The sequence below is a fragment of the Lepidothrix coronata genome, unplaced genomic scaffold (genome assembly GCF_001604755.1).
Source record: "Lepidothrix coronata isolate B3197 unplaced genomic scaffold, Lepidothrix_coronata-1.0 Scaffold3, whole genome shotgun sequence".
NCBI classification, from domain to species: Eukaryota; Metazoa; Chordata; class Aves; order Passeriformes; family Pipridae; genus Lepidothrix; species Lepidothrix coronata.
Genome location: NW_016690183.1, coordinates 9,340,387 through 9,361,318, shown reverse-complemented (window position 1 = coordinate 9,361,318; position 20,932 = coordinate 9,340,387). Strand labels below are relative to the sequence as shown.

At 35.9% G+C, this 20,932-nt stretch overlaps 1 protein-coding gene across 2 annotated transcripts in view; it reads right to left on the bottom strand.

Annotated features, from left to right (window-relative positions):
* The window catches only part of CNTNAP2 (contactin associated protein-like 2), a 1,033,702-nt gene that overhangs the window by 324,841 nt on the left and 687,929 nt on the right, over positions 1–20,932 (bottom strand). For both annotated transcript variants that reach the window (XM_017822277.1, XM_017822284.1), the window contains one exon: positions 11,019–11,138. In XM_017822277.1, coding sequence (XP_017677766.1) covers positions 11,019–11,138 — 120 coding nt within the window. The remainder of the gene's footprint in view (positions 1–11,018; positions 11,139–20,932) is intronic.

Here is a 20,932-nt window from a genome sequence, read left to right as displayed (position 1 = left end):
AATAGCAGACATTTCCCAAGCCTATACAGACTGGAAACAAAAGGACAGGGGAGGGACAGAACTAGCTTCAAGGGATATTAATATCTTTGTTCTAACTCCACTTTCAAAAAAATTACTTTATTTGAAAATATTAAAATCTAATCTTGAAAATTGTCTAGATTTGGCACTTCATGTACTACTAAAACTCATAAGATTGATTAGTGACTTCTACCTAGCAAGAAGGCTGAAATAGCAGCTATTCTAATTTGATTCTTCTATTCTGACTGAAAAATGTTGTTGCTGATCTCTGGCATCTGCAGTGTTTCTTTTCCACTGCACATAGAGCCCTTCAAAGCACTTGCAGCTGTAGGTTTGCAATACTGCTGGGCATTAAGTAGCACAGGTTTAATATTATCATGACAGTTGTAGCAAAAATCTGTGACCACTGTGGCAAAAATGCCAGGCAGAAATGAAGCAACCACTCAGAGCTGCCGTACACAGCAGTAAATATCACTGAAATAAATATCAGAAGGCCCCTCTGAATAGTAACATTAAGTAGGTTAGTGTCTTTTTTTGGTTTTAATATTTAATTCCCATAGACCTGTAATTTCCAAGTAATCTGGTTTATGCAATGAGATAGACAAGCAAGCCATGAGTATTCATGCTAGTGTACAAAGCACGTTCATGAGTAAGGCCTTTTGCTAATAATTCTTGAGTAGAAATACTTGTGAATCTGCCCTAGTTGTATTTACTCTGTCTAGCAGACAGGTAGTCTCAGTATAGTCAGTGCTCAGAATAGTCTCAGTGCACCTTGTGGTTAGCATGCAATTGGCTCAGCTGGTTGTTCCTTAGATGCTCACTGTACAGCACAAGTAAAATTAACCATTTCAGCATATTTCTGTGGCAATTACCAGAACAATATTAGCAATAACACATCTTCAGGTAGAAGCCAATGGTTCTGACAAGCATGTCTGATCTAGACCCACAAATACTGCTCCGGCTTTGGAGAGCTAAGTCAGTTTTGCTTTTCAAAATCCTGCAACATACCTGCCAAGCAGTTTCTGTGGAATATTCATGTCTCTGTGACAGCACTAATTTCTTTCCACAGACTATTGCTAAGAAAAAGGGAATCCATTTGAGCAGTGATGGCCTTAGATCTCCAATCCGGTAATTTACAACATTGTCATTTCCAATTCTTTTGTTACAGTATTTTGTTCTATTGCTACTGACATGCTACTAAACACATTTAATTTTCTTTTATGACTACTGACAGGTTTATTCCATTGCAGTCAGAAAATACTGGTCTGAAAGAAAATCTACAGTGATTTTTATTTGTGATGCACAAGTGCATTCCAAAGTGGAAATAAAAAGCTATTCTCTTTGGAGTTGTATCATCTCAAGGTTTAAGGTACTGCTTTGGAGAAACCCACAAAAATAATTTTAGGAGGGGAATAATTTCTTCTCACCAATTTTCTTAACTTGCTTACTATTGAATGCTTCAGTGTGTGCAGAGTTATTCTCATATATCTCATCTAGGATAATGGAAGATCATTACCTCAATAGTTCTCTCTCAAGGAAGTATATCCGGAACCATACTCGATAAAGTCAATATTTTCAGACCCCCTGAGAAAAGGATAACTTGAGCTTAGCAAATGGAAAAAATCCCCAAAGCAGGAAGCATAAAAAGCATGTTAATGCTCTTAATGACATGAACTCTGAACACAATAAAAGTGGATACAGATCTCTAACATGACATTGAAATACTTGACTTCCAGTACATATGTGGAGGGAGTTCCTAACACTGAGCCATTAAGAGTCTCTGAACAAGAGACCTAGTTTGCATAATCTGCAGATTTCCATTCCAAATCTGTGGAAGTTCTCCAACTGTAGTTGTTCCCTACTGACTGCACAAGGTCTCACAGACTCCTCACCTTATGCTCATGTTGGCTGGACTCCTTTTACTAAACCATATGTAATGTTATCATTAGTTTGCTTTTAAGTTCTATCCAGTTTATTTCAACCATTGAGGCCAGTTCCCAGATGATACCAGACTGAAGTCCTTTTTGCCCTCGTTGTTATCCCCCCTTCAGTCTTTTTCTCCAGTTCTAGGTCTTCCACCACATGGAACAGAGGTGGAGGTGAGATTACAGCATGCTTCTGATGCTGCCCTAAAATCCATACTGAGCGCCCATATGGAAATTAGTAAAAAGATTTTCTGTAAATTCACATTATAGTTATTGTACATTTTTTTCTCTTTTGTAGAAAAGCACTAAGACTAATTTTAAGTGGTGAAATGCAAACGTGGTATTTACTCTGAGTGTTTGAAGACAGCCTTCACACAAATACTCCATAACACTGTACAGTCACACTTCTACATAATCTACATTGACTTCACTTGTTAGTAAGTCCTGTGAGGGAGACATGGGAAAGTCATTCTGTACACCTCCTGCTTGTCTAGGGAAACTGCATCAACAGTACTTTCCTTCTCTGCATATGTACAGATCAAAATGGATATCTACTGCAACTTATTCATCGCCCAAATAATTTGTTAAAAACATCTTTCAGAGTGTACAGGTGGAATCAACACAGCTTACCCATCCTTCTAGGCAAATTAATTTAGAGAATTACACATCAGTGTGCAGCACTGCACCCTGAATGCTGGTTGGCAATTCTACAGTAGAATGAATCTCTTTTCACTCTTTTAAAAATTGTCAGTAATTGTTTCATCACTTGGTTATCTATTTCAGTAAAAAGTGAACTTTCTACACCTTTTGGGATCTGAACAGGATTTTATACATTTGCTTTGAACAAATCTGCTCTCTGAATGTTTAGCTACACTGATTTCAGTTTCCAAGAAATTAGCAATAGCAAGAACACTTAGAACAGGTAAGTGGTTCCTTCCTATTCCCACCGCCTGTGAACTAGACAGGACAGTAGAAGCAGTCAAACAAATGACCATTGATATGACTTGCTGATAAGCTGTTCTTTGAAGTATTGTTTAAGAACAAGGAAGCTTTAAGGGGGAAGCACATATGAGAAAGTATTTCTGTATGCCAGAAATCCTCAGTTGAACTTAGTGACTCACACCTTTCAGGCTTTGAGAAAGCACAGTTGAATCACTGAGCTTGTTCCTCAAAGTCAACAGAAGCATAGAGCAACTTTTCCAGTGATGTAGGGAGTAGGCAAAAACACACACCTCCCAACATCTGTACCCACCCACAGAACAGAAAAACTCTGCAGAAAATATAATTAAAATAAAATAAAATTTGAAATTCACCAACTCCCATTATTTCAGGGTGAATTAACTGTCTAGTCTTAACTTGACCTTAACTTTCTGACCAAAAGCAGAAAAAACGGTTCTATAGAAAACACAAGTTTTGTTTGGGCTCTCAGTAATATTCTCTAGAGAAGCAATTTTCTAGGGATAACTGAAGCGTATCACTGGCCTGAAGCAGCTTGTGCTGAGTTCCTTACGTCCCCAGTAGGGAGCAAGTGTGTGGGAGTGAATCCAGAGCTAAATGTTTGCTTCTAACTTTCACAGTAACAGTTTGAGGTAGATGGCATTGTTCATCATTCTCTTTCCAACCATTCCTTTTTTCTTCTCCCCCAGTAATGGACATGTTTCTTGAAATTTAAGCTTGTAGTGCCCTGCAATGCACAAAGAGTTCTAAATAGATTTGTTGTATTTTAATTTCTGAGAGCTCGTTTCCAACAAATGAGGAATATTTTCTGATTGCAGATGATGACAGGATTTTTTCATCCTCCAATAATTTGGCAAAACAAAGATTCTGCTTTATTTTCAATTATATCTTCTATGTCACTCTCAAATGCCTGTTCTTACTGTTTGAGGTCAGTGCCTTATGCCTGATGAATGGATGTTCTGTGATGCTTGGGCTCCAGCTATGAGCATCTGAAATAAATTAAGAGGATGACACAACAGACTTTTATTCCTTTATAATCTTATATGACGCTTCAGAGTTTGAGGTGGGACAGAAAGAGTAAAAAATAAAAGAATGTAGTCAGACAGTAGGAAATGTTTCTATTACTTGTTGACTTAAGAAGTTACCTTGAATGTCAGTGATAAAGTTTGTTCTCAACTGAAATAGAGCAAATAAAGAACCTTCTTATGGAGGTATTTTTAATACCTTCATGAGGTACTTTTTATTTTATGGTTTAGATATTTTTTCTGCAATTGCACACTGTGCTAGCTTTTCATTGTTTACACATGCAAGGACGACTGGAGAAAATATCTAGAGATATTCCAACATGATTTAGAATCACATGATTTTAATGTGATTTATTCAAACCCTAAAGTTATGACACCACATTTTTGTTAGGACATAGTTTTGTTTAATGAAGTTACCAGGTGTTGATTTACATCTTTTTCAAAAAAAAAATTATCTTTTTCGTATTGTGATGAGCCCTGAGATTATTAATACCTTCAACTCTGCATAGGGACTGTTTCTATGGCAGTGTATGCTTAAATTCTGAACATTAAAGTAATAAAAACCAATCTCACAATCACATGGCCCTTAAGCATGGTTTTATCAGGCTGTAATGTTCTCCTCTTCCATCCTTTAAAGCCTAACAAACTCAATATGCTGTCACAAAACACAGCAACAAACTGTACTCAGTCATCCCTTGCCATCTAGGTAGTGGCTTTAACCTGTCAAACCCCAGTAACTGCCAAGCACAGAAGAACCTAACAACATCACTTTTCAGTGTTAATCCGAGGCAAAACCAAACAGGAAAACATCCTCGTTTATTTCAGGACTCCAGACAGCAAGCTGCATCTAATCAAGATGAGTCCAGGTAAAGGCTGACAATTACAGTCTGTCAACTGACTGAGGCTGATTGGAAAGTTTGTATCCAGATGGAAAAGCACCCAGGATCACCCTCTTACTAAGTCAGCATGGTGTTCCACAGCACAGGGAAGAAATGCACTAGCCAAATTTGTTGAGATACAGTTAAGTACTACAATGAGCAAGGAAGTCAAATTCGAAATAAATTAAAAATAACAAAAAAAAACCCCAACTGATTACAAACCAAAATGATGTACCAGCGAAACCTAGAATAAAAAGAACATGCCTTGCAAATAAGAACAGATGAAAAATATAATCAATGAACTAAAACTGAGCTGCAGAATACTTCAGCCAACTTGGCAGGCAAAGACATAAACATAGTCTGTTCTGTCTCCAGGTCTCTCATGGGTCTATTATTTTACTCTGATGCTTGGAGGATGAACTCACCTTAGGAAGAAAGTCTGCCATCAGAATTGCTCCTCTAGACATGATCTCCTGATGCTTCAGTGACTATTATTTTCCTCTTTGTCAGTATTTTCTCTCCTTTCTTTATACAAAGAGTCTACCTTGATAAGTCAACTGCACAAAAACAGTGTCCTAAACGGCTTGATGTTTTGCCTTTCCATTTTATCCTTTTTCTGTGGTTGTTCCTGCTCGTTTCATCTTCAAGGAAACAAGCTCGGACACTGCCAGAACAGCCTCAATTCATTTTAACTATTTGTTCCTCTTTTTACCTCTCAAATGTAATTTTAGTACATTAAGGTCGGACAGACTACTAAAAAGTCTCCAAAACAAAGCTCTACAGTGGAAGGAAAAGTTTATGAGATCTTGTTAGAAAAAACCCTTTCATTTCATATGTAGTAATGAAGCCATTTTTCCTCCTCTGTTTTAGGCAAAGGACTTAAATATTTGTATTGAAAGCTTTCTGCAATAAGAATAGACTAGGTAAGGTCTATATTTTTATTTTCATTCAATAACTTAGCATTGTCCGATTTTGCTTATTGCCTTTAAAATTTTGCTTATTGCCTTTAAACATGTATAAATTCGTGCTATTTAAGTTAACAACTAAAAAACATTAAGTTCTTCCTCCATCAAACTAGAGAATCTATACTTAAAAAGAGCTTTATTTTCATTTATTGAATTAAATTGCTTAAAATTTTGTTTCACATCTATTTGTATATATGTATGAATAAAAGTTTTGGTACCTTTGAAGTTCAGTAAATCAGGTAAGAAGTCTCATTTGAAAAAAACTAATTATACAGATATGTGCAACAGAATTAAACATTTACCACTGTTAGAGCACTTTTCATCGGTATGTAGTGATGAATGGCACATTTATATTCATGCCATATGTTTCTACATATGTCGTAGTACAAAGCACTCCAGTGACCCACTATTTACTGATAGAAGACAGAGAAATCACAGGATACAACAGTTATGGTTGTTTAATGTCTACTCTAAAAGTCATTGCAGTAATTATTACACATTCCATTTCTGTTAAAAAAAATGAAGAGAGAGAGCAGAGAGGAAAGAGGAGAGTGGGTAGAAAAGACACCTTGTACGCTTGACCTTAATGAGACAGACTATGAATATGCATAATGATTTCTCAAACTGTTTGAAGATGAGCAGCTTTAGGCAAAAGAATTGTACTAGAAAGGGGATAGGGTAAGTACCACTCAAATGGAGGCGTTACGCTTGTAGCTATTTGGATCCTGAAATGAGATAAAAGCTACATCACAGAGGCATAAAGACTTCAGGACCAACAGGAAAAATTAACTGACATACCTTCTAGTAAAATAGAATATGAAACCTTTCAGTTCTACTTTGCATCAGTACTCTAAATGATAAAGCAGAAGAAACAGCAGGCTAATATTTCCCTATACTCAGCATAAAGCCTCAAGCAACTACAGGAGTGCTGATCTGCCTTTCCCACTGACATCCCATATAGCCATTAGGATAAATAACTAAGTCTTTATGGTCCCTCTGCTTATTCCTCACTCTCGACTCTGAAAATTCTTGCAGGACAAATGCACAAGATCTGAATAAATGTACTCATTTGACACCTTTTCCCCATCCTCCGTGTACCAAACAGACAAAAAAAGAGAAACGGAAAAAACCTGGGAGTAATATCAACTATTTTTTGTGTCTTTCTCAATGGACTGAAACTAAATCTGCCAGAGGAAACTGAATCAGGCTTAGAGATTCAGAAATATCACACTGAGAAAGTGGTGAAGTTGTAATATACTGAAAGTTTACAACTTCTAACAAATACCTTAAAAGAGCAATTCTCTCCACTGCAGCTACGGTTCTAATGACATTAAAGAGAAAACAGGAATGGTCAGACTGCATACTGAGATAGGAACATTCCAACTTTGGAGTAACCTGCTTGAATCAGAGTCTAACTTTGCATTGTGGACTTGTCTCTGAAAGAGGGTAAGATCTCAGCCTTAAGATGACAGAGTTTTGGAAGAATTCCCCGTTGAATTTAGTCATAAAAGGCTAAATTGAAAAGCAGTATAATGGTTAAAAATTATGCCACATCACAACTTCAAGGAATACTTTTTCCAAAAGTGTATTAATTTGAAAAGTTCAAGCTTTCTACTTCTAAACATTTCCAATATTTCTTTTATTTAAACAAAAAGCAAAAAAGCAATTGAAAAAACCCTCAAAACTTCGTAAAATTTACGTAGTTCCTATAGATAAGTCTTTGGGAAACTGCTGAACATCAGCAGCAATGCTCTAGATTTTAAAAGTTGGTTTACTGCACCAGGACTAGATAGTTTGAATGTGATATCTCAAACATCTTCATTCCACTATGAGGATATAAAATGTAAGTTCTTGGTTCCTCTTCACTATCAGAACACAGTACTGAGTACAGAGTTTATTTGGAGAAGACAAGGATGAAATTGGAGGGTGGATCTCTGGGATTTCTTTGAGAATAAACTTGTTTGTAGAGACAGTGAACTGCTCTGTTCATGCACATACACGTATTTCTATTAACTGCACTACTGAATTGCAAGCACATCTCAGAAAAACCAGAACAATCTTTAGTTACTGCAGCAACATCTATGAAGGGCAGGTCTCATCATGAAACTGTGAGAATGCAAAGCAAGTTGGATATGTATTATGCCCAGAAATATGCCTAGACAGATGTCTACTGCACCATAATTTTCTCTCCTTTTTTTTTTTTAATATTTTTTTGGCACATTTGGCTAAGCCAACACCTTCTGACTAGAAACTCTGTAGGTGAAATGCTGATATAAAGATGAAATAATGAAATTCGTGATTCAATATTTGTGATACAATATAGTAAAGGGCTAAACACATCATTTCTCAGTATACAATTTCAGTGGCTTTTTGGGATATTGCACTTGCCACAAGGAGGTTTACAGTCAAGAGAGAGTGTAGCTTACTCTCCAACATTTTGTACCAGTAAATCTATACTTCAGTGAGGGTGAAAGTAGTACATATCTGTTAAGCCACCTTGTTTTGCAAAGACTGATACCAATTTCATAAGTTACCCTAACCTTATGGACTCGTTTTGTCTAGGAATGAAACAAGCTAAATTTTACATTATTTTTCAGTCATTCACCTGAATGAAAGAGGGGATATTTAAAATGTCTATTAGCATTTTGAGTAGTAATTTAAAACAGAGATGTTTGTTTAAAATAGTAGGAGAATAAGTACATTTAGATTTGCCACAGGGTAGAGAGGAAAATACAGTTAAGGATGTCTCTATTAAAATAAAATATCAGTACCCTGCTATATGAAGAAATGTTTTGGGTTTTTTTTTTTTTTATTTAGTATACTCCACATACTATTCAGTATAGCTAAATCTGTATCTTAGTTTCATGGTCATGAAAAAAAGAATTAATTTTAATTCAGCTAGTTTAAGTTCTTTTTCCAATATAGTGCTAGTAATACCATAAACCTGCACAAGTTTGATACTAAAATTATTTGAGAATTCTGCTCTTAATCTAATATGCTTTTTGTTATATGAAAAGATATGTATCATTGCTACAGAGTTCTACAGAATTGTCTTATTGATGAAGCAAAGTGAAGTCCTCAAGTAAGCTCATTCTGTCCCTTCCCTAGTACACATGTTGCTGATAATACTCTATGTAGATTCAGAAAAAGATTTAGGGTGTTGTGAAATTCTCCTAAAAATGTAGTTCTCTACTGTCCCATCTTCAGTGCCTCAGATGACCACTAATTAAAAGAAAATTAAAGCCATAGCAGTTGCAATGTATAGGCACTACACAGTATGTACACAGGTGATGAGCTTTATTAAGCTATCTGAGAACAACTCTCGGTTTCAGAAGCAGAGATTAGAATTACTTCTAATCAATTTTCACAAATTTCTTGCAGTCATTGGCATTGTAATGAAGAAATAATTTTAAATAGTTTTAAAATTGCAATAGTTACATGGATATTAGTGCAAAACGCCTTTTTCTCGTAGCAGAGTTGCTGATGAGAGCAATTAATTTGAAACAGAAAACTGTATTTTTCCACAGTATGTGTCATATGCAAATGAAGGGAAAGAGCACTAAATCATGTATCGTAATGTTCATGATCTTGCACTGGTTAGGTAAAGGTCACATTTATGTACTCTGGAAATTTTTGTATACGAGAAACATTAGTAAAATGAAACTATTACTTTTACTTATCTCTTTTTATTTTGCAGTGTTGAATAAGCTACTAGGACCTTCTGTTCTGTATTTACATTTATCATGAATGAGCAATACTGTAGCATTGGATGGATGTATTTTTCTTTTCCTGACACCGCTATGGTGGTATATTTCTAATTTACGTTCTTACCCTTGAAGAGTAACCAAAAGCTATAGCTCACACTGAACACAGCAGTTCTGAATAGCAGAAATCTCTTAAATAGCAGCAATTCTTGGCATTGTTTCATGCAGTGTCTGCCTGTCTAGTTACTGATACAATTCAAGGTGCTACTTATGATTTAAAAAGCTCTAAATGGCTCAGGATCTAAAAGACTGCCTTTATACCTGTGTCTCAGAACAGATTTGACAGGTTGAACAGTCTCTCCAGTCCAAATAGGATTGACAGCACTACAAATATATACATTAATGGCAGTATGAAACAGCGGTATTATCTCCTGGTCTCCAACAGGCTGTGTACCTATAAGCAGTTGATCTGGGGTCTGCTGCATGTGCCATGCATTCCTCCCCATCTCTCCCATCCGAGCTAGATAAAACCCAACCCACAGGCCCAGGTGTACCTGGGTTTCTGCCCCCCAGAAGAGTTGTGGGGTTAGAGTAATGTGTGTTAGAGTAATGTGTGTTAGAGTAATTTTGATCTCTAAAAAGCCAGAGACACTTTCAACTTATGATAGTGTCGTCACCTTCACGTTGCTGATGCTGAAGTCTGAAGACTTCACATGCCACATTTCCAGTGCAAAAGAATGAAATTTAAACTTGTTATACAGACATTTGGAGAAAAACAGAGGATATATGTTGTATCAGCTACTCAATATTTTATATCAGAAGAAGTGCTGAGACAACTGTCATGCATTAACAGAACAAAGAAATAATATACTATCACTGAAGAAAATTCCCCCTTATTTTTTAATTATCTTATTTTCCTGTCTTAGCATGGCAATGCAGATGACTAAGACAGGATACTTTCTGTGAGAATGCAAAGCAAGTGTTAAAAGCAGAAAACAATACATACAAAAAAATCAAAATAAGTTAATGCAGATATATATATGATCTCCAGAGTTTAACTGGTGTTAAAAGGATGTATCTAGTTTAAAATACAGACAATAAAGAAAACTCAAATGTTTTGTTTCTTTTGTAATTAATTTCTATTCCTTGGCTCTTGTGGTAAGCTGCCTTCTGCAGTACCTCATTAACTGCAGACATTACTGAACTCAAATATGTTGATATGCAACAGTTTTTGTAAATAGCCATATCTATCTATTTTTTTTAAATGATGAACCACTGAGGATACAAAGACCTATTAAGACTAATTAATAGTTGCAATTCAAAAAGCTTATGAAATGGATTAACTACTGCCTTTCTAAGAGCATACTGAATGATAGCTACAGATTTGACGATCTCTCTCATGGAGAGCTCTTAGTAATTATGTTTTTTTTACAAGAAATATGAATTATGAATAGACTCTTTCTTCCAACTACATTAAAACCAAACCAAACCAAAAACCACACACAAAACCCCCAACCAACTGAATTAGCAAATATAATGCAGTTACCTGTCATGTTGCAGTAAACTTTCAAAGGTCCCAGTGCCCCACTACCATCTGGATCTATCCAGTAGTAATTTGAAGTTTTGCCCAAGTGTTTGTATGCTTCACAAGAGAGTTCATGAATAGCTGGAATGAAATAAAACAAAACACAGCAATAAGGATTTTCATATCCTGGGGAAAAAATCCATAATGATAATAAATTGACTCTATTTATATATCAAGAACTATACCTTTGAGGTTAAAGTCATGTCACTGACGTTCAGTGAAAACAAAGTATCTTTCCAAAAAATGCAGCAATGATTAAAAACTTAAGGCATATCATTTCATTTTTTGACATGTGGGAGAAAGCCAGAGTAGGAAGAGAAATCCAACAATTTGGGGGGAGGGAGGAACAACCAAATTCTTTCAAGAATATATTTAAACCATTTTTGAAAATACTCTGGTTCATAACTTTTTTTATACCCTGGCTTAAGTTTTACATTATAAATGGAGACACTTCTATTGATAAAACATACTTTAGTTTTCTTTTGAGAGAAAAAGCTTACAAGTTCTCTCTCAGTAAATTTTAGAATTTTTCATGTTTTATTACCACTCAGAATAACATTAAGTTTCAAAACTGTAAAACTTCTCATTAATGTAATACCTGTCTCTACACAGCTCTGTAACTATTCTATTACACACCCTTATAACTAATACTCTGTTCCAGCAAGGTCTGAAATTTCACAATATTTACTGGAATAAGTTTAATTGATTTAGCAGAGGGATTTGTTTCAATTTTTCCTTGAATACTGCTTTCTAGTTCAAGTCATAAAACTGCTTGTCAAATAATGTTATGATGAATAGCTCAGGCATAATAATAAGCATTGTAGATAGAAGCTTTTCTAGCAATGCCCATATTTTCTTGGAAATGTATGATTATTATAAAGTCACATGAATTAAATATGAATAATTTTATGCATAAGAAAAGTAAAACTGGTCATTTTTATATATTGGTGTGTTTATATACATAAAAAAACCTGGTAAATTATATAAATATTTTTTAATCAAATTTTTAAAAAAGGAATGTGTAATTCTGCTTTGTTGTCTAAGGACCAGATGGTAAAGCTTTTTTGTTTGGAATCAATCAATCAGCTGCTAAAAGAAATAAATGTTTGTTTAACCAGACTTCATATCTACTCTAAAAATTCATCTAATTTGTTGGCAATTCTTACGAGCAATCTCCTTGCTAAGACTGGCTTTATTTCAAATGTCCATAAGGACGAGTTGTTTTGCTGGGCTCTGATGATGATGAGTGACTGATCACACACACACACATTTAAAGGCTTCTAACCAACTATCAAGACACAGGAAGTAAAGCCAAATTAAAAAAAATCTCAAATTTTGATACTGAATGAACGCAAAGCTGAAGACTGTTACCTGTCTATAAGGATGTCTATCTATAAAGATAATTTACTTGTCAATGCTACAAGAGAAAGAATTTCCTGGAAAGTTTTATATGTTCATTACAGGATTTAAAGTCAATTTTGTACAAATAGACAACATTTTAATTCAGTCATTCAATATTCCAAGCCATTTCCCCTTTCTCCACAAACCAAGGCCAAAATATTCTTTCATTATCAAGGAGACTCTGTGTCTGTTTTCAGACACTTCATGCAGATTTCATAAGGAATTCATAACCTATTTTGTTCAGAAATATTTCTCTAACTCTCTACATGCTACCTAAACATAATCATAACATACCAACACTGTCAATGTATAATTGCTGTGACACAAGTTGCAAATTTTAACAGATGCATTCCAGGTCAAGTCAAGAAATTGACAAATACTGTTTGTGGTCTTGCAGAAATTTTGTGTTTTCATTTTCAAAACTCTTTCAGAAAACTAGGGGAGCTTTGTCTCTACCTTTATGTGGGACCACATGACATTTTTATGCAAGTTTGCTCCTTTCAAGATGACAGGCCAATCTTTGTACAGAGATACTGCTACAACTCAGAAAACAACATTAAAGCCTGTTATATGGAAGTCAAGCCAAGTTATGCTGTTTAATCAAGCACTCATCCCTACTGAATATTTTTATAGAAAATTAAAGGGTTTAGATACAACACCATTCTTTCTGTTCTTCTGGAATGGAAAAAATAAAAAGTGTTACATAGGTAATATTTAGTTTCACAGCACAGAAAAGGCTGCTTTTGAATGTCAGGTTTTGTTAAACTTTAATATTATGTTAAATACCAAATAACAGAAACTAAGATTGCTCTTCAAATGAAGACAAAAGAATGGGATATTCTAAATAAATTCAACTTGTGAAAAGCATTCTCATAAGTGTGTGATAGGTTTCTGGGAAGTGTTGTTCATATGCGTAGAATCATAGAATTATTAAGTTTGGAAAAGACCTTCAAGATCATTTTGTCCAATCATCAACCTACTGCCACTGCCATGTTCTTTAACAAGCCATGTGCTCCAGTGCCATATCCACACATTTTTTGAACGCTCTCAGGGATGATGACCCCACTACCTCCTGGGGCAGTCTGTTCTTGTGAATCTAAAGCTCCCCTGGTGGAACTTGAGGCTATTTTTGTAGTTGCATTAATACTTTATAAAGGGGAATAAACAAAAATGAAAGGGTAAGTTCTAACTCAATGAGCAGGAACAAATTACTTCACAGGGAGTACAGGAACAAAATAAAGGGATAAGTGAATTTCATATACTGACAAAATAACTGATAATTAAGATACAATAGGACACAGCAGTTCATATTCGGGTGTATGAAGACACCTGATGTCAGAAAGAGATCTTATTGTTGACTATGGATGGCAAAGAGTAGCCACTTACATATACAAAAGAACAAAAGCAGCAAGCACCAGGGAGAGAAGGCAACTCTGAAGGGGAAGGAACAAGACATGATACCAAGATGTCAAAGTAGAAGATGTAGTAGAAGGCTGCAGAGGGACCTGGACAGGCTGGATAGATGGGCCTAATCCAACGGTATGAGGTTCAACAAGACCAAGTGCCAGGCCACACTTTGGCCACAACAACCCCATGCAGCGCTACAGTCTGGGCACAGAGTGGTTGGAGAGCAGCCAGGCAGAAAGGGACTTGGGAGTTTGGATTGACAGGAAGCACTGCACATGAGCCAGCAGTGTGCCCAGGTGGCCAAGAAGGCCAATGGCATCCTGGCCTGGATCAGGAACAGTGTGGCCAGCAGGACCAGGGAAGTGATTCTTCCCCTGTACTCTGCACTGGTGAGGCTGCACCTCAAGTACTATGTCCAGTTTTGGGCCCTTCAATTTAGGAAGGATATTGAGGTGCTGAGCGTGTCCAGAGAAAGACAATGAGGCTGTTGAAGGGTCTGGAGCACAAATTCTGTGAGGAGAGGCTAAGGGAGCTGGGGTTGTTTAGCCTGGAGAGGAGGAGGTTCAGGGAAAACTTTATCACTCTACAACTACCTGAAAGGAGGTTGTAGCCAGATGGGGGTTGGTCTGTTCTCCCAGGCAACTAGTGACAGGACAAGAGGAAACATTCTTAAGCTGCACCAGGGGAGGTTTAGGTTGGACATTAGGAAAAAGTTCTCTACAAAAAGAGGGGTTGGCCACTGGAATGGGCTGCCCAGGAAGGAGATGGAGCCACTGTCCCTGGAGGTGTTTAAGAAAAGACTGGATGTGGCACTTAGTGCCATGCTCTAGTTGACAAGGTGGTGATAGGTCAGAGGTTGGACTCGATGATCTCAGAGATCTTTTCCAATCTAGTTTATTCTGTGATCTGTGAAGATGATGTAGAAAGTAAGACAGCACAGGCTCACCTTATAATTCACTAATTGTTTTTTAAAATTCTACACAAAAAGGCCAGTAATGTATAAGATAGAAGGAGAATAGGTAAAAATAGAAGTTGAGAAACTCAGAGAAAACCTAGAATAGATGAAAGGACAAACATTTAAGGAACATTGTTTTGGAAGTGACCCAAATACACTAAAACACAGAAGAAAATAAAAACAGAATACAAAGAAGAGAACACGGCAGAATTAAAACGGCCTAAATGAGAAAAATGATTAAGATTATAATAAAGAAGCAAAAAAATTAACAGAGCCAAGAAAAGAGAAGTAAGCAAAATACAAGATTTGGATATAAAGTTTACAGTGTTCACGTGCAAATATGTAGAAATAATTGCATGCAACTACATACAGAGAAGGCAGAGGGAGAGAGAGAAGGGATTTTAAGTGCTACTTTCTTTGATTTCTTCTGGAAAATGGGAAAGAAAAACAAATAAACAACCCCCCTCAGCATAAAGAAACAAATGAACAAAAAAATCCCAGCACCTGAGGACACAAGGGCAATAGATTTTTGCTTTTCAAGGTAGTAGAAGTAAAATGCCAAAAATATGTATTTGTCTTTTGGTAGCTGGTCCAAACACACAGCATATGTATTCCTAAGAGACCTCAGAATAGTATTAAACCTCAAAATCTTCCAAGCTGAAGGTAAAACTCACGTGCACCCTGGTGTCCAGATAAGCCATTTCTAGCTTAATAAATTTAATTATAGGTTTGTTAGGGTTTTTTTAATGTTACTTATGTTCTTTTTGAGGCGAATAGGGGGAAACCTCCCCACACTTCAAAGAACTTCTTCACTCTTAACTTCACATGCTTTCTTATTGCATCAAAAACTATCTACAAGCCACAAGAGGTGAAAACCTGATTAGAACAGTGATGCAAGGTCTTAGAGTCAGGAATAAAGTATGTATAAAAAGAATCAAAAACAGAAACAAAAAAATCCAATAGTCCTTTTAAAGTTTAATCACCTGAATAATACAGATCAAATTGAGACCACCAAATCCATTTCATGATAAAATTTGAAAGGGTTGTCTCTGTTCTAACATGAAGTTTAAAAGTTTAAAAAACCAAAACAAAACCATTAAAAAAATAATCTCACCAAAACTTTTGGTGTGAAACATCAAGCTTCTTTAGATTTCTTAGTCTAGGCAGAAACTCAAGGGTTGGACTTGGTGATCTTAGAAGTCCTTTCCAACCAGGCCGATTCTATGATTCTCTGAATTAAATAATAGTAAAAGTGACAAAAATAGGCAGTGCATCAGATCCACAAAGTCCAGCTATGTCTCTTCAGTACTTTCAACTTAGAAAATACCAAAAGCTAAATAGACTGTGAGGTGCTTGGATTTATGTCACTTAAGCTGGTTACAACTCTTGAGCCCCGAATGGGCTGAAAGCACAAACATACAAGGAAGGGGGAAAAAACCCTCAAGCTTACTCAAGAAATAGCTGCACACCGAAATGGCATACCCGTAGTTTATTTTAAAGAATAAAATAAGATCTGCTGCTTTACTAAAACATATATTCTGAAAATCAATTGAAAAATGGAAAATCTTAAAAAATTAGTTTTGATGCATGAATACATGCACACTAAGTTTTTGCCCTATCAGCAGAAGTTTCTCTCTGTGCAGTACCTTAACGACAAACCTATACCCACCTCTTATCATTCCAATGCTACCTGGCGGAGAAATGGGATCTTTCACAATTTTTTTTAAATAGGTTAAGAGAACTAGGTATCTCACCATGACTCAAAGCAACCTATATATGAAAATGAAACCCCTTTTGTATTCTGACAGAAAGAATACTTGAAGCTGCTGGTTTTCTCTACTACCTCATGTTTATTATAAAAGTTTTTTTAAAAGCTTCACAAAAAGCCAATATGATGCAACACTTCTTCAATGTTCTTGTTATTCGGTAGGACTATGGCTGCAATGGTAAGAACCAAACCTGTCTGCCAGTTTTTTAAAGTCTGAGTATAAAACTTCTGTAATTTGGAACTCATCCTTGCTATGCCTAAAAATAGGAAAATTAAAATAAAGTCAAATTTCAGTTTCCAGTTTTAGTTAACTTAGAATAAGAACGTGTTGTTAAAGTCAGCCAAAACCAAGTGTGAACAAATATCTACTTTTACATCTCATACTGTGAGAGGTAACCCTTTCAGATATGACTTCAAGATGGAAGCATTGCTAGAAATTCATACTGTATAGATGCACTCTCTCAAAAATGTTCTGCATTGCAAACTAGTTTCTTTTGTTTGTAATAATATAATTATTGTACTTATCCTTCATATAAAAAAATAGCTGAAAGTTTAACTAAATCTTTACTCATTAGTAGGACCATAACTTAATGTGATATTGATTGTATTGAGTTTTAAATGTAAATATCTTTTACAAGATTCCAAAATGTTAGGGGTGCCTTTGTTCATTTGCTGTTGCAAAAGCAAATGCAGTTGGAAACGTTTACCTTTTTAGGCTGTCAGTTTACAGAAGGTCCTAACACCTTCAGCTAAGAGAGATGAAACCTAAAGTTAATTGTAAATCAAAAACCAAGGAGAATCACCCTCATCAGCCAAATGGTGACAGAAGGAAGAAACTAAAACTGAAGATGAAACCATCACCATTGTGATACAGAACTGCACATGTATCTAAAATTCTTTGAGCAATTTCAACACACTTCAATTTCTTTCTAGATGTAGGCACACTTATCTGAAAAGGAGCTCCGACATGTTAAAGACATCAAATGCAATCTGATCCTGTACAGAGAGGATTCTGAGGTAACCAAGACTTCTGTTTCGGGATTTTTTTCCTTGCTATTTTTGTCTGCTACACAATAATACAATAAAACACTTGGTCTAGCTTCTGTATACCACCAAAGAGCCCTTTCCAAAAGTCCTTCTTGATTTAAAAGTATCTTCAAAATATTTGCTAAAATAACACCCTTCCCTAAACAAAAGTAGGTGGTAAGGTGGAATAAACATAAAATCCTAACTAGACAAAACTTCTTACAACATCATTTAGTTTTTCAAACTAAATTTATGATGGACTCTTAGAGAGAGCAATTTCTGCACACCCAGAAGGTGGATATCCAGCCAAGAGTTGGTCACCACAAGCTACACCATTAAATTACAGATACTTGCAGCTAGGATGACCCTGTAGAATTAGGATACCTTAATGAGAAAAAACACAGGAAGCAGAACTTTAAGTAAAATATAAGGCTCTAGTAAGACCTTCAAGGTTCCTGGCCTTCACAACCCAGGAAGCAACCAGCTGTGGCTGCTCACGTTGGCATCCCAGAGCAGTAGGAAGATGCCAGGACACTTGGCTGGCTGCAATACTGAGTTTCTGTGCCCAGTTTGTGAGCACTTGGAAACTGCACCTGAACATGTCAGCAACTGTGGTGAAGTTCACATCCAGGAAGTAAACTGAGTTTCTCAGTGAGCTACAGCTTTATGCACATCCTAAACATGATTTGCACATAAAAAGATTAATTTCGAGATTTAAAGTAACTTTAGGAAATTTTGGGGGGTTTTTTTTGTTTGTTTGTTTGGTTGGTTTGGTTTGTGGGTTTTGTTTGTTTGTTTCTGTTTGTTTGGTTTGTTTTTTGTTTGTTTTTGTGTGTTTGTTTTGGAAATGGATCTACTGTGATGCTAAAGAATTCCAGAAATTTCTTTCTGAAGAACTACAACAATTCTAGATTCAGTCACAGTGCATTTATTTACAACCAAATTACTTCCATCCAGGTAAAAACCAAGGAATAATGAAGTGTCCAAAAGTGACATGCCCTTGAAAATGCAATATCACCTCAAAATTAAAGACAATGGAAAACAGAAAATCTGCATCTCCTGGCTTCACATATAACTGAAAATTCAAATAAATTAAAACCTCTAAACTCCTGACAGTACTACTTACAATTTGTATGCTCATGTTGCATCTGTAAGAATATTAATTTTCTTCTGCTTTTAAAAGAATGTTGCTATACATGAATAGCCATTCAGCAAAAATGCAATTTTCACACATAAATGTCATTAAGCAATTGGAAAATTTCACTCTAAATAAGAGAACTGGAGAAAATGGGAAGGTACCATGAACAAGTCCACCAAATCACAGCTGTATTTGACAGAGCATATGCATAATTTTTCCAGTTGCAGTAAACCCAAGATCAAGCACTATTTCTCAGCTATGATTAGGTTACCTCCACAGCTGGAAGTTGAACTGAGGCACTGCAATCCCAAGAGCACAAACAAGAACAATCCCTGGCATTTTCTCATACTGTCACAGTGAAACTGAGATTCATTTGCTTTTTCTGGGTTACGATCATTGTACGGGCACTTGGTTTACTTTCATAGTTAGCTAGGACAAACACATGCATATTAGGAGCTCAAAGCTTCATCCTTTCACTGTCACCATGTGAGATTAATAACAATCTTTCACATACCATACAACTGTTTTACTCATGACAGTCCAAATACAAGTTAACTTAAAGCTTAAGGGTTGAATTCTGTTACTCTCAGCATCACATTAAATAAATACTCCATTATTCGACAAGGTGTTGCGGGAAAAGGTAGTTCAATTCCTCAAATTATATTTGAAGCAGTAAGTGCTGAGACAAAAAGCAGAATCTTTTTCATGATCGTAATTAGTATAACAACAGAATCACATGGCTGTGATGAATCTCAAAGACAATCTAATCTACCTCCCAAAAAGGCTAAATTACATCCATGTATCATTCCTGACATGCTCCTGTTCAAAATTATGTAAATTCCTCAACACATCAAGGCAGCCTAGAGCTCCACCAGCCCTCCAGCATCAGCATTTCTCCCACTTTCTACAGTGTGAAGTTGCTTTGATGCAATTTAAATTCATAATTTCTCTTTCTATCCAGCATTAATTTGGAGAATAATTTACACCCCTCCTCCTTGCAGCTATCTTTTGTCTATTTGCTGACATGAATCTCACTACTATGTTAAAAAGGCAAAGTTTGTTAATTTTGACCACTGATTGTGTTTTCTAGGTGCTAAATTCTTCTTCTTTCTCTGCTCTGGGCTGTCCAATTTTCATGAAGTTCAGCACATGAAAGCGGACAATGCCCAGAACAGTGGGATTAATTTACACATTCCACAAGTTATACTTGTGTTAATTCATTCCCAAATAATGTTTTCTTTATTCACAGAATCATAAGCTATGAACTACAAGGTAAATAAGCCATCCAAAAATCCCACTTCTACAAAACTGAATTTAAAAAAAAAAAAAAAAACAGCAGAAAAAAACCAAAAAACAAAACACACAAAACTAAACCAGCAGTTTTCCTCAACCATTATTTCTACAGTTGATTAACAACTCCTAAGCATAGTCCTTCCTTTGCACCTCAAAATCCTTAAAATAGCTTCCAAAAGGAAAAACGTTGTTAGGTTTTATATACATACAAATAATAGTATACATATAATATGATATACTTGTAAGTCATGTACCATATAAGTGAAAAAATACTATAAAAACAGACACTTTTTTTTTTAATTAGTTGGGAAGGTAAAGCAACAGAAGGAAATTCAGTACTTTATGGCTGGACTAGCGTTCATTTCAGTCCATGGTTGCACTGGTTGTCATGCCACTAAAACTTTATAACAACAAAACTCCACTGTGACTGAGCATAAGCCTTCTTCCCACTGCCATTGGTCTAAGCTTCAGCCTTCTGAAAGCTCCTATATCTGTCTCACACTCTCCCTCTGCCTTCTACTGTGAGCTAATTAACTTATAAAGGGTTCTCATCATTAGTGCACTATTCAAATACACCCTGCAGAAACAGAGAGAAAATGATAAAGCAGTAAAAATAAAAATACTGTTATATGGAAATTTGGCAAATTTGTGTCAAGTTGACTCTAGGCTCATTTATGTCAGTGATAAACATGACAATTACCATTGTGGTAACAAAGGGAACAAAGCAGAGGCTTTGCCATCAGAATGAGAAAGAGAGCATGAGTTTATTTGCCACTGGGATAATAAAGAAAATTACTGTTTTAGGGGTGAAAACTACAATTTGAGTTACCACATAGTAGTGCAACCTGGAATTTGCTACAAATACAGATAAAAACATCCAATTTATG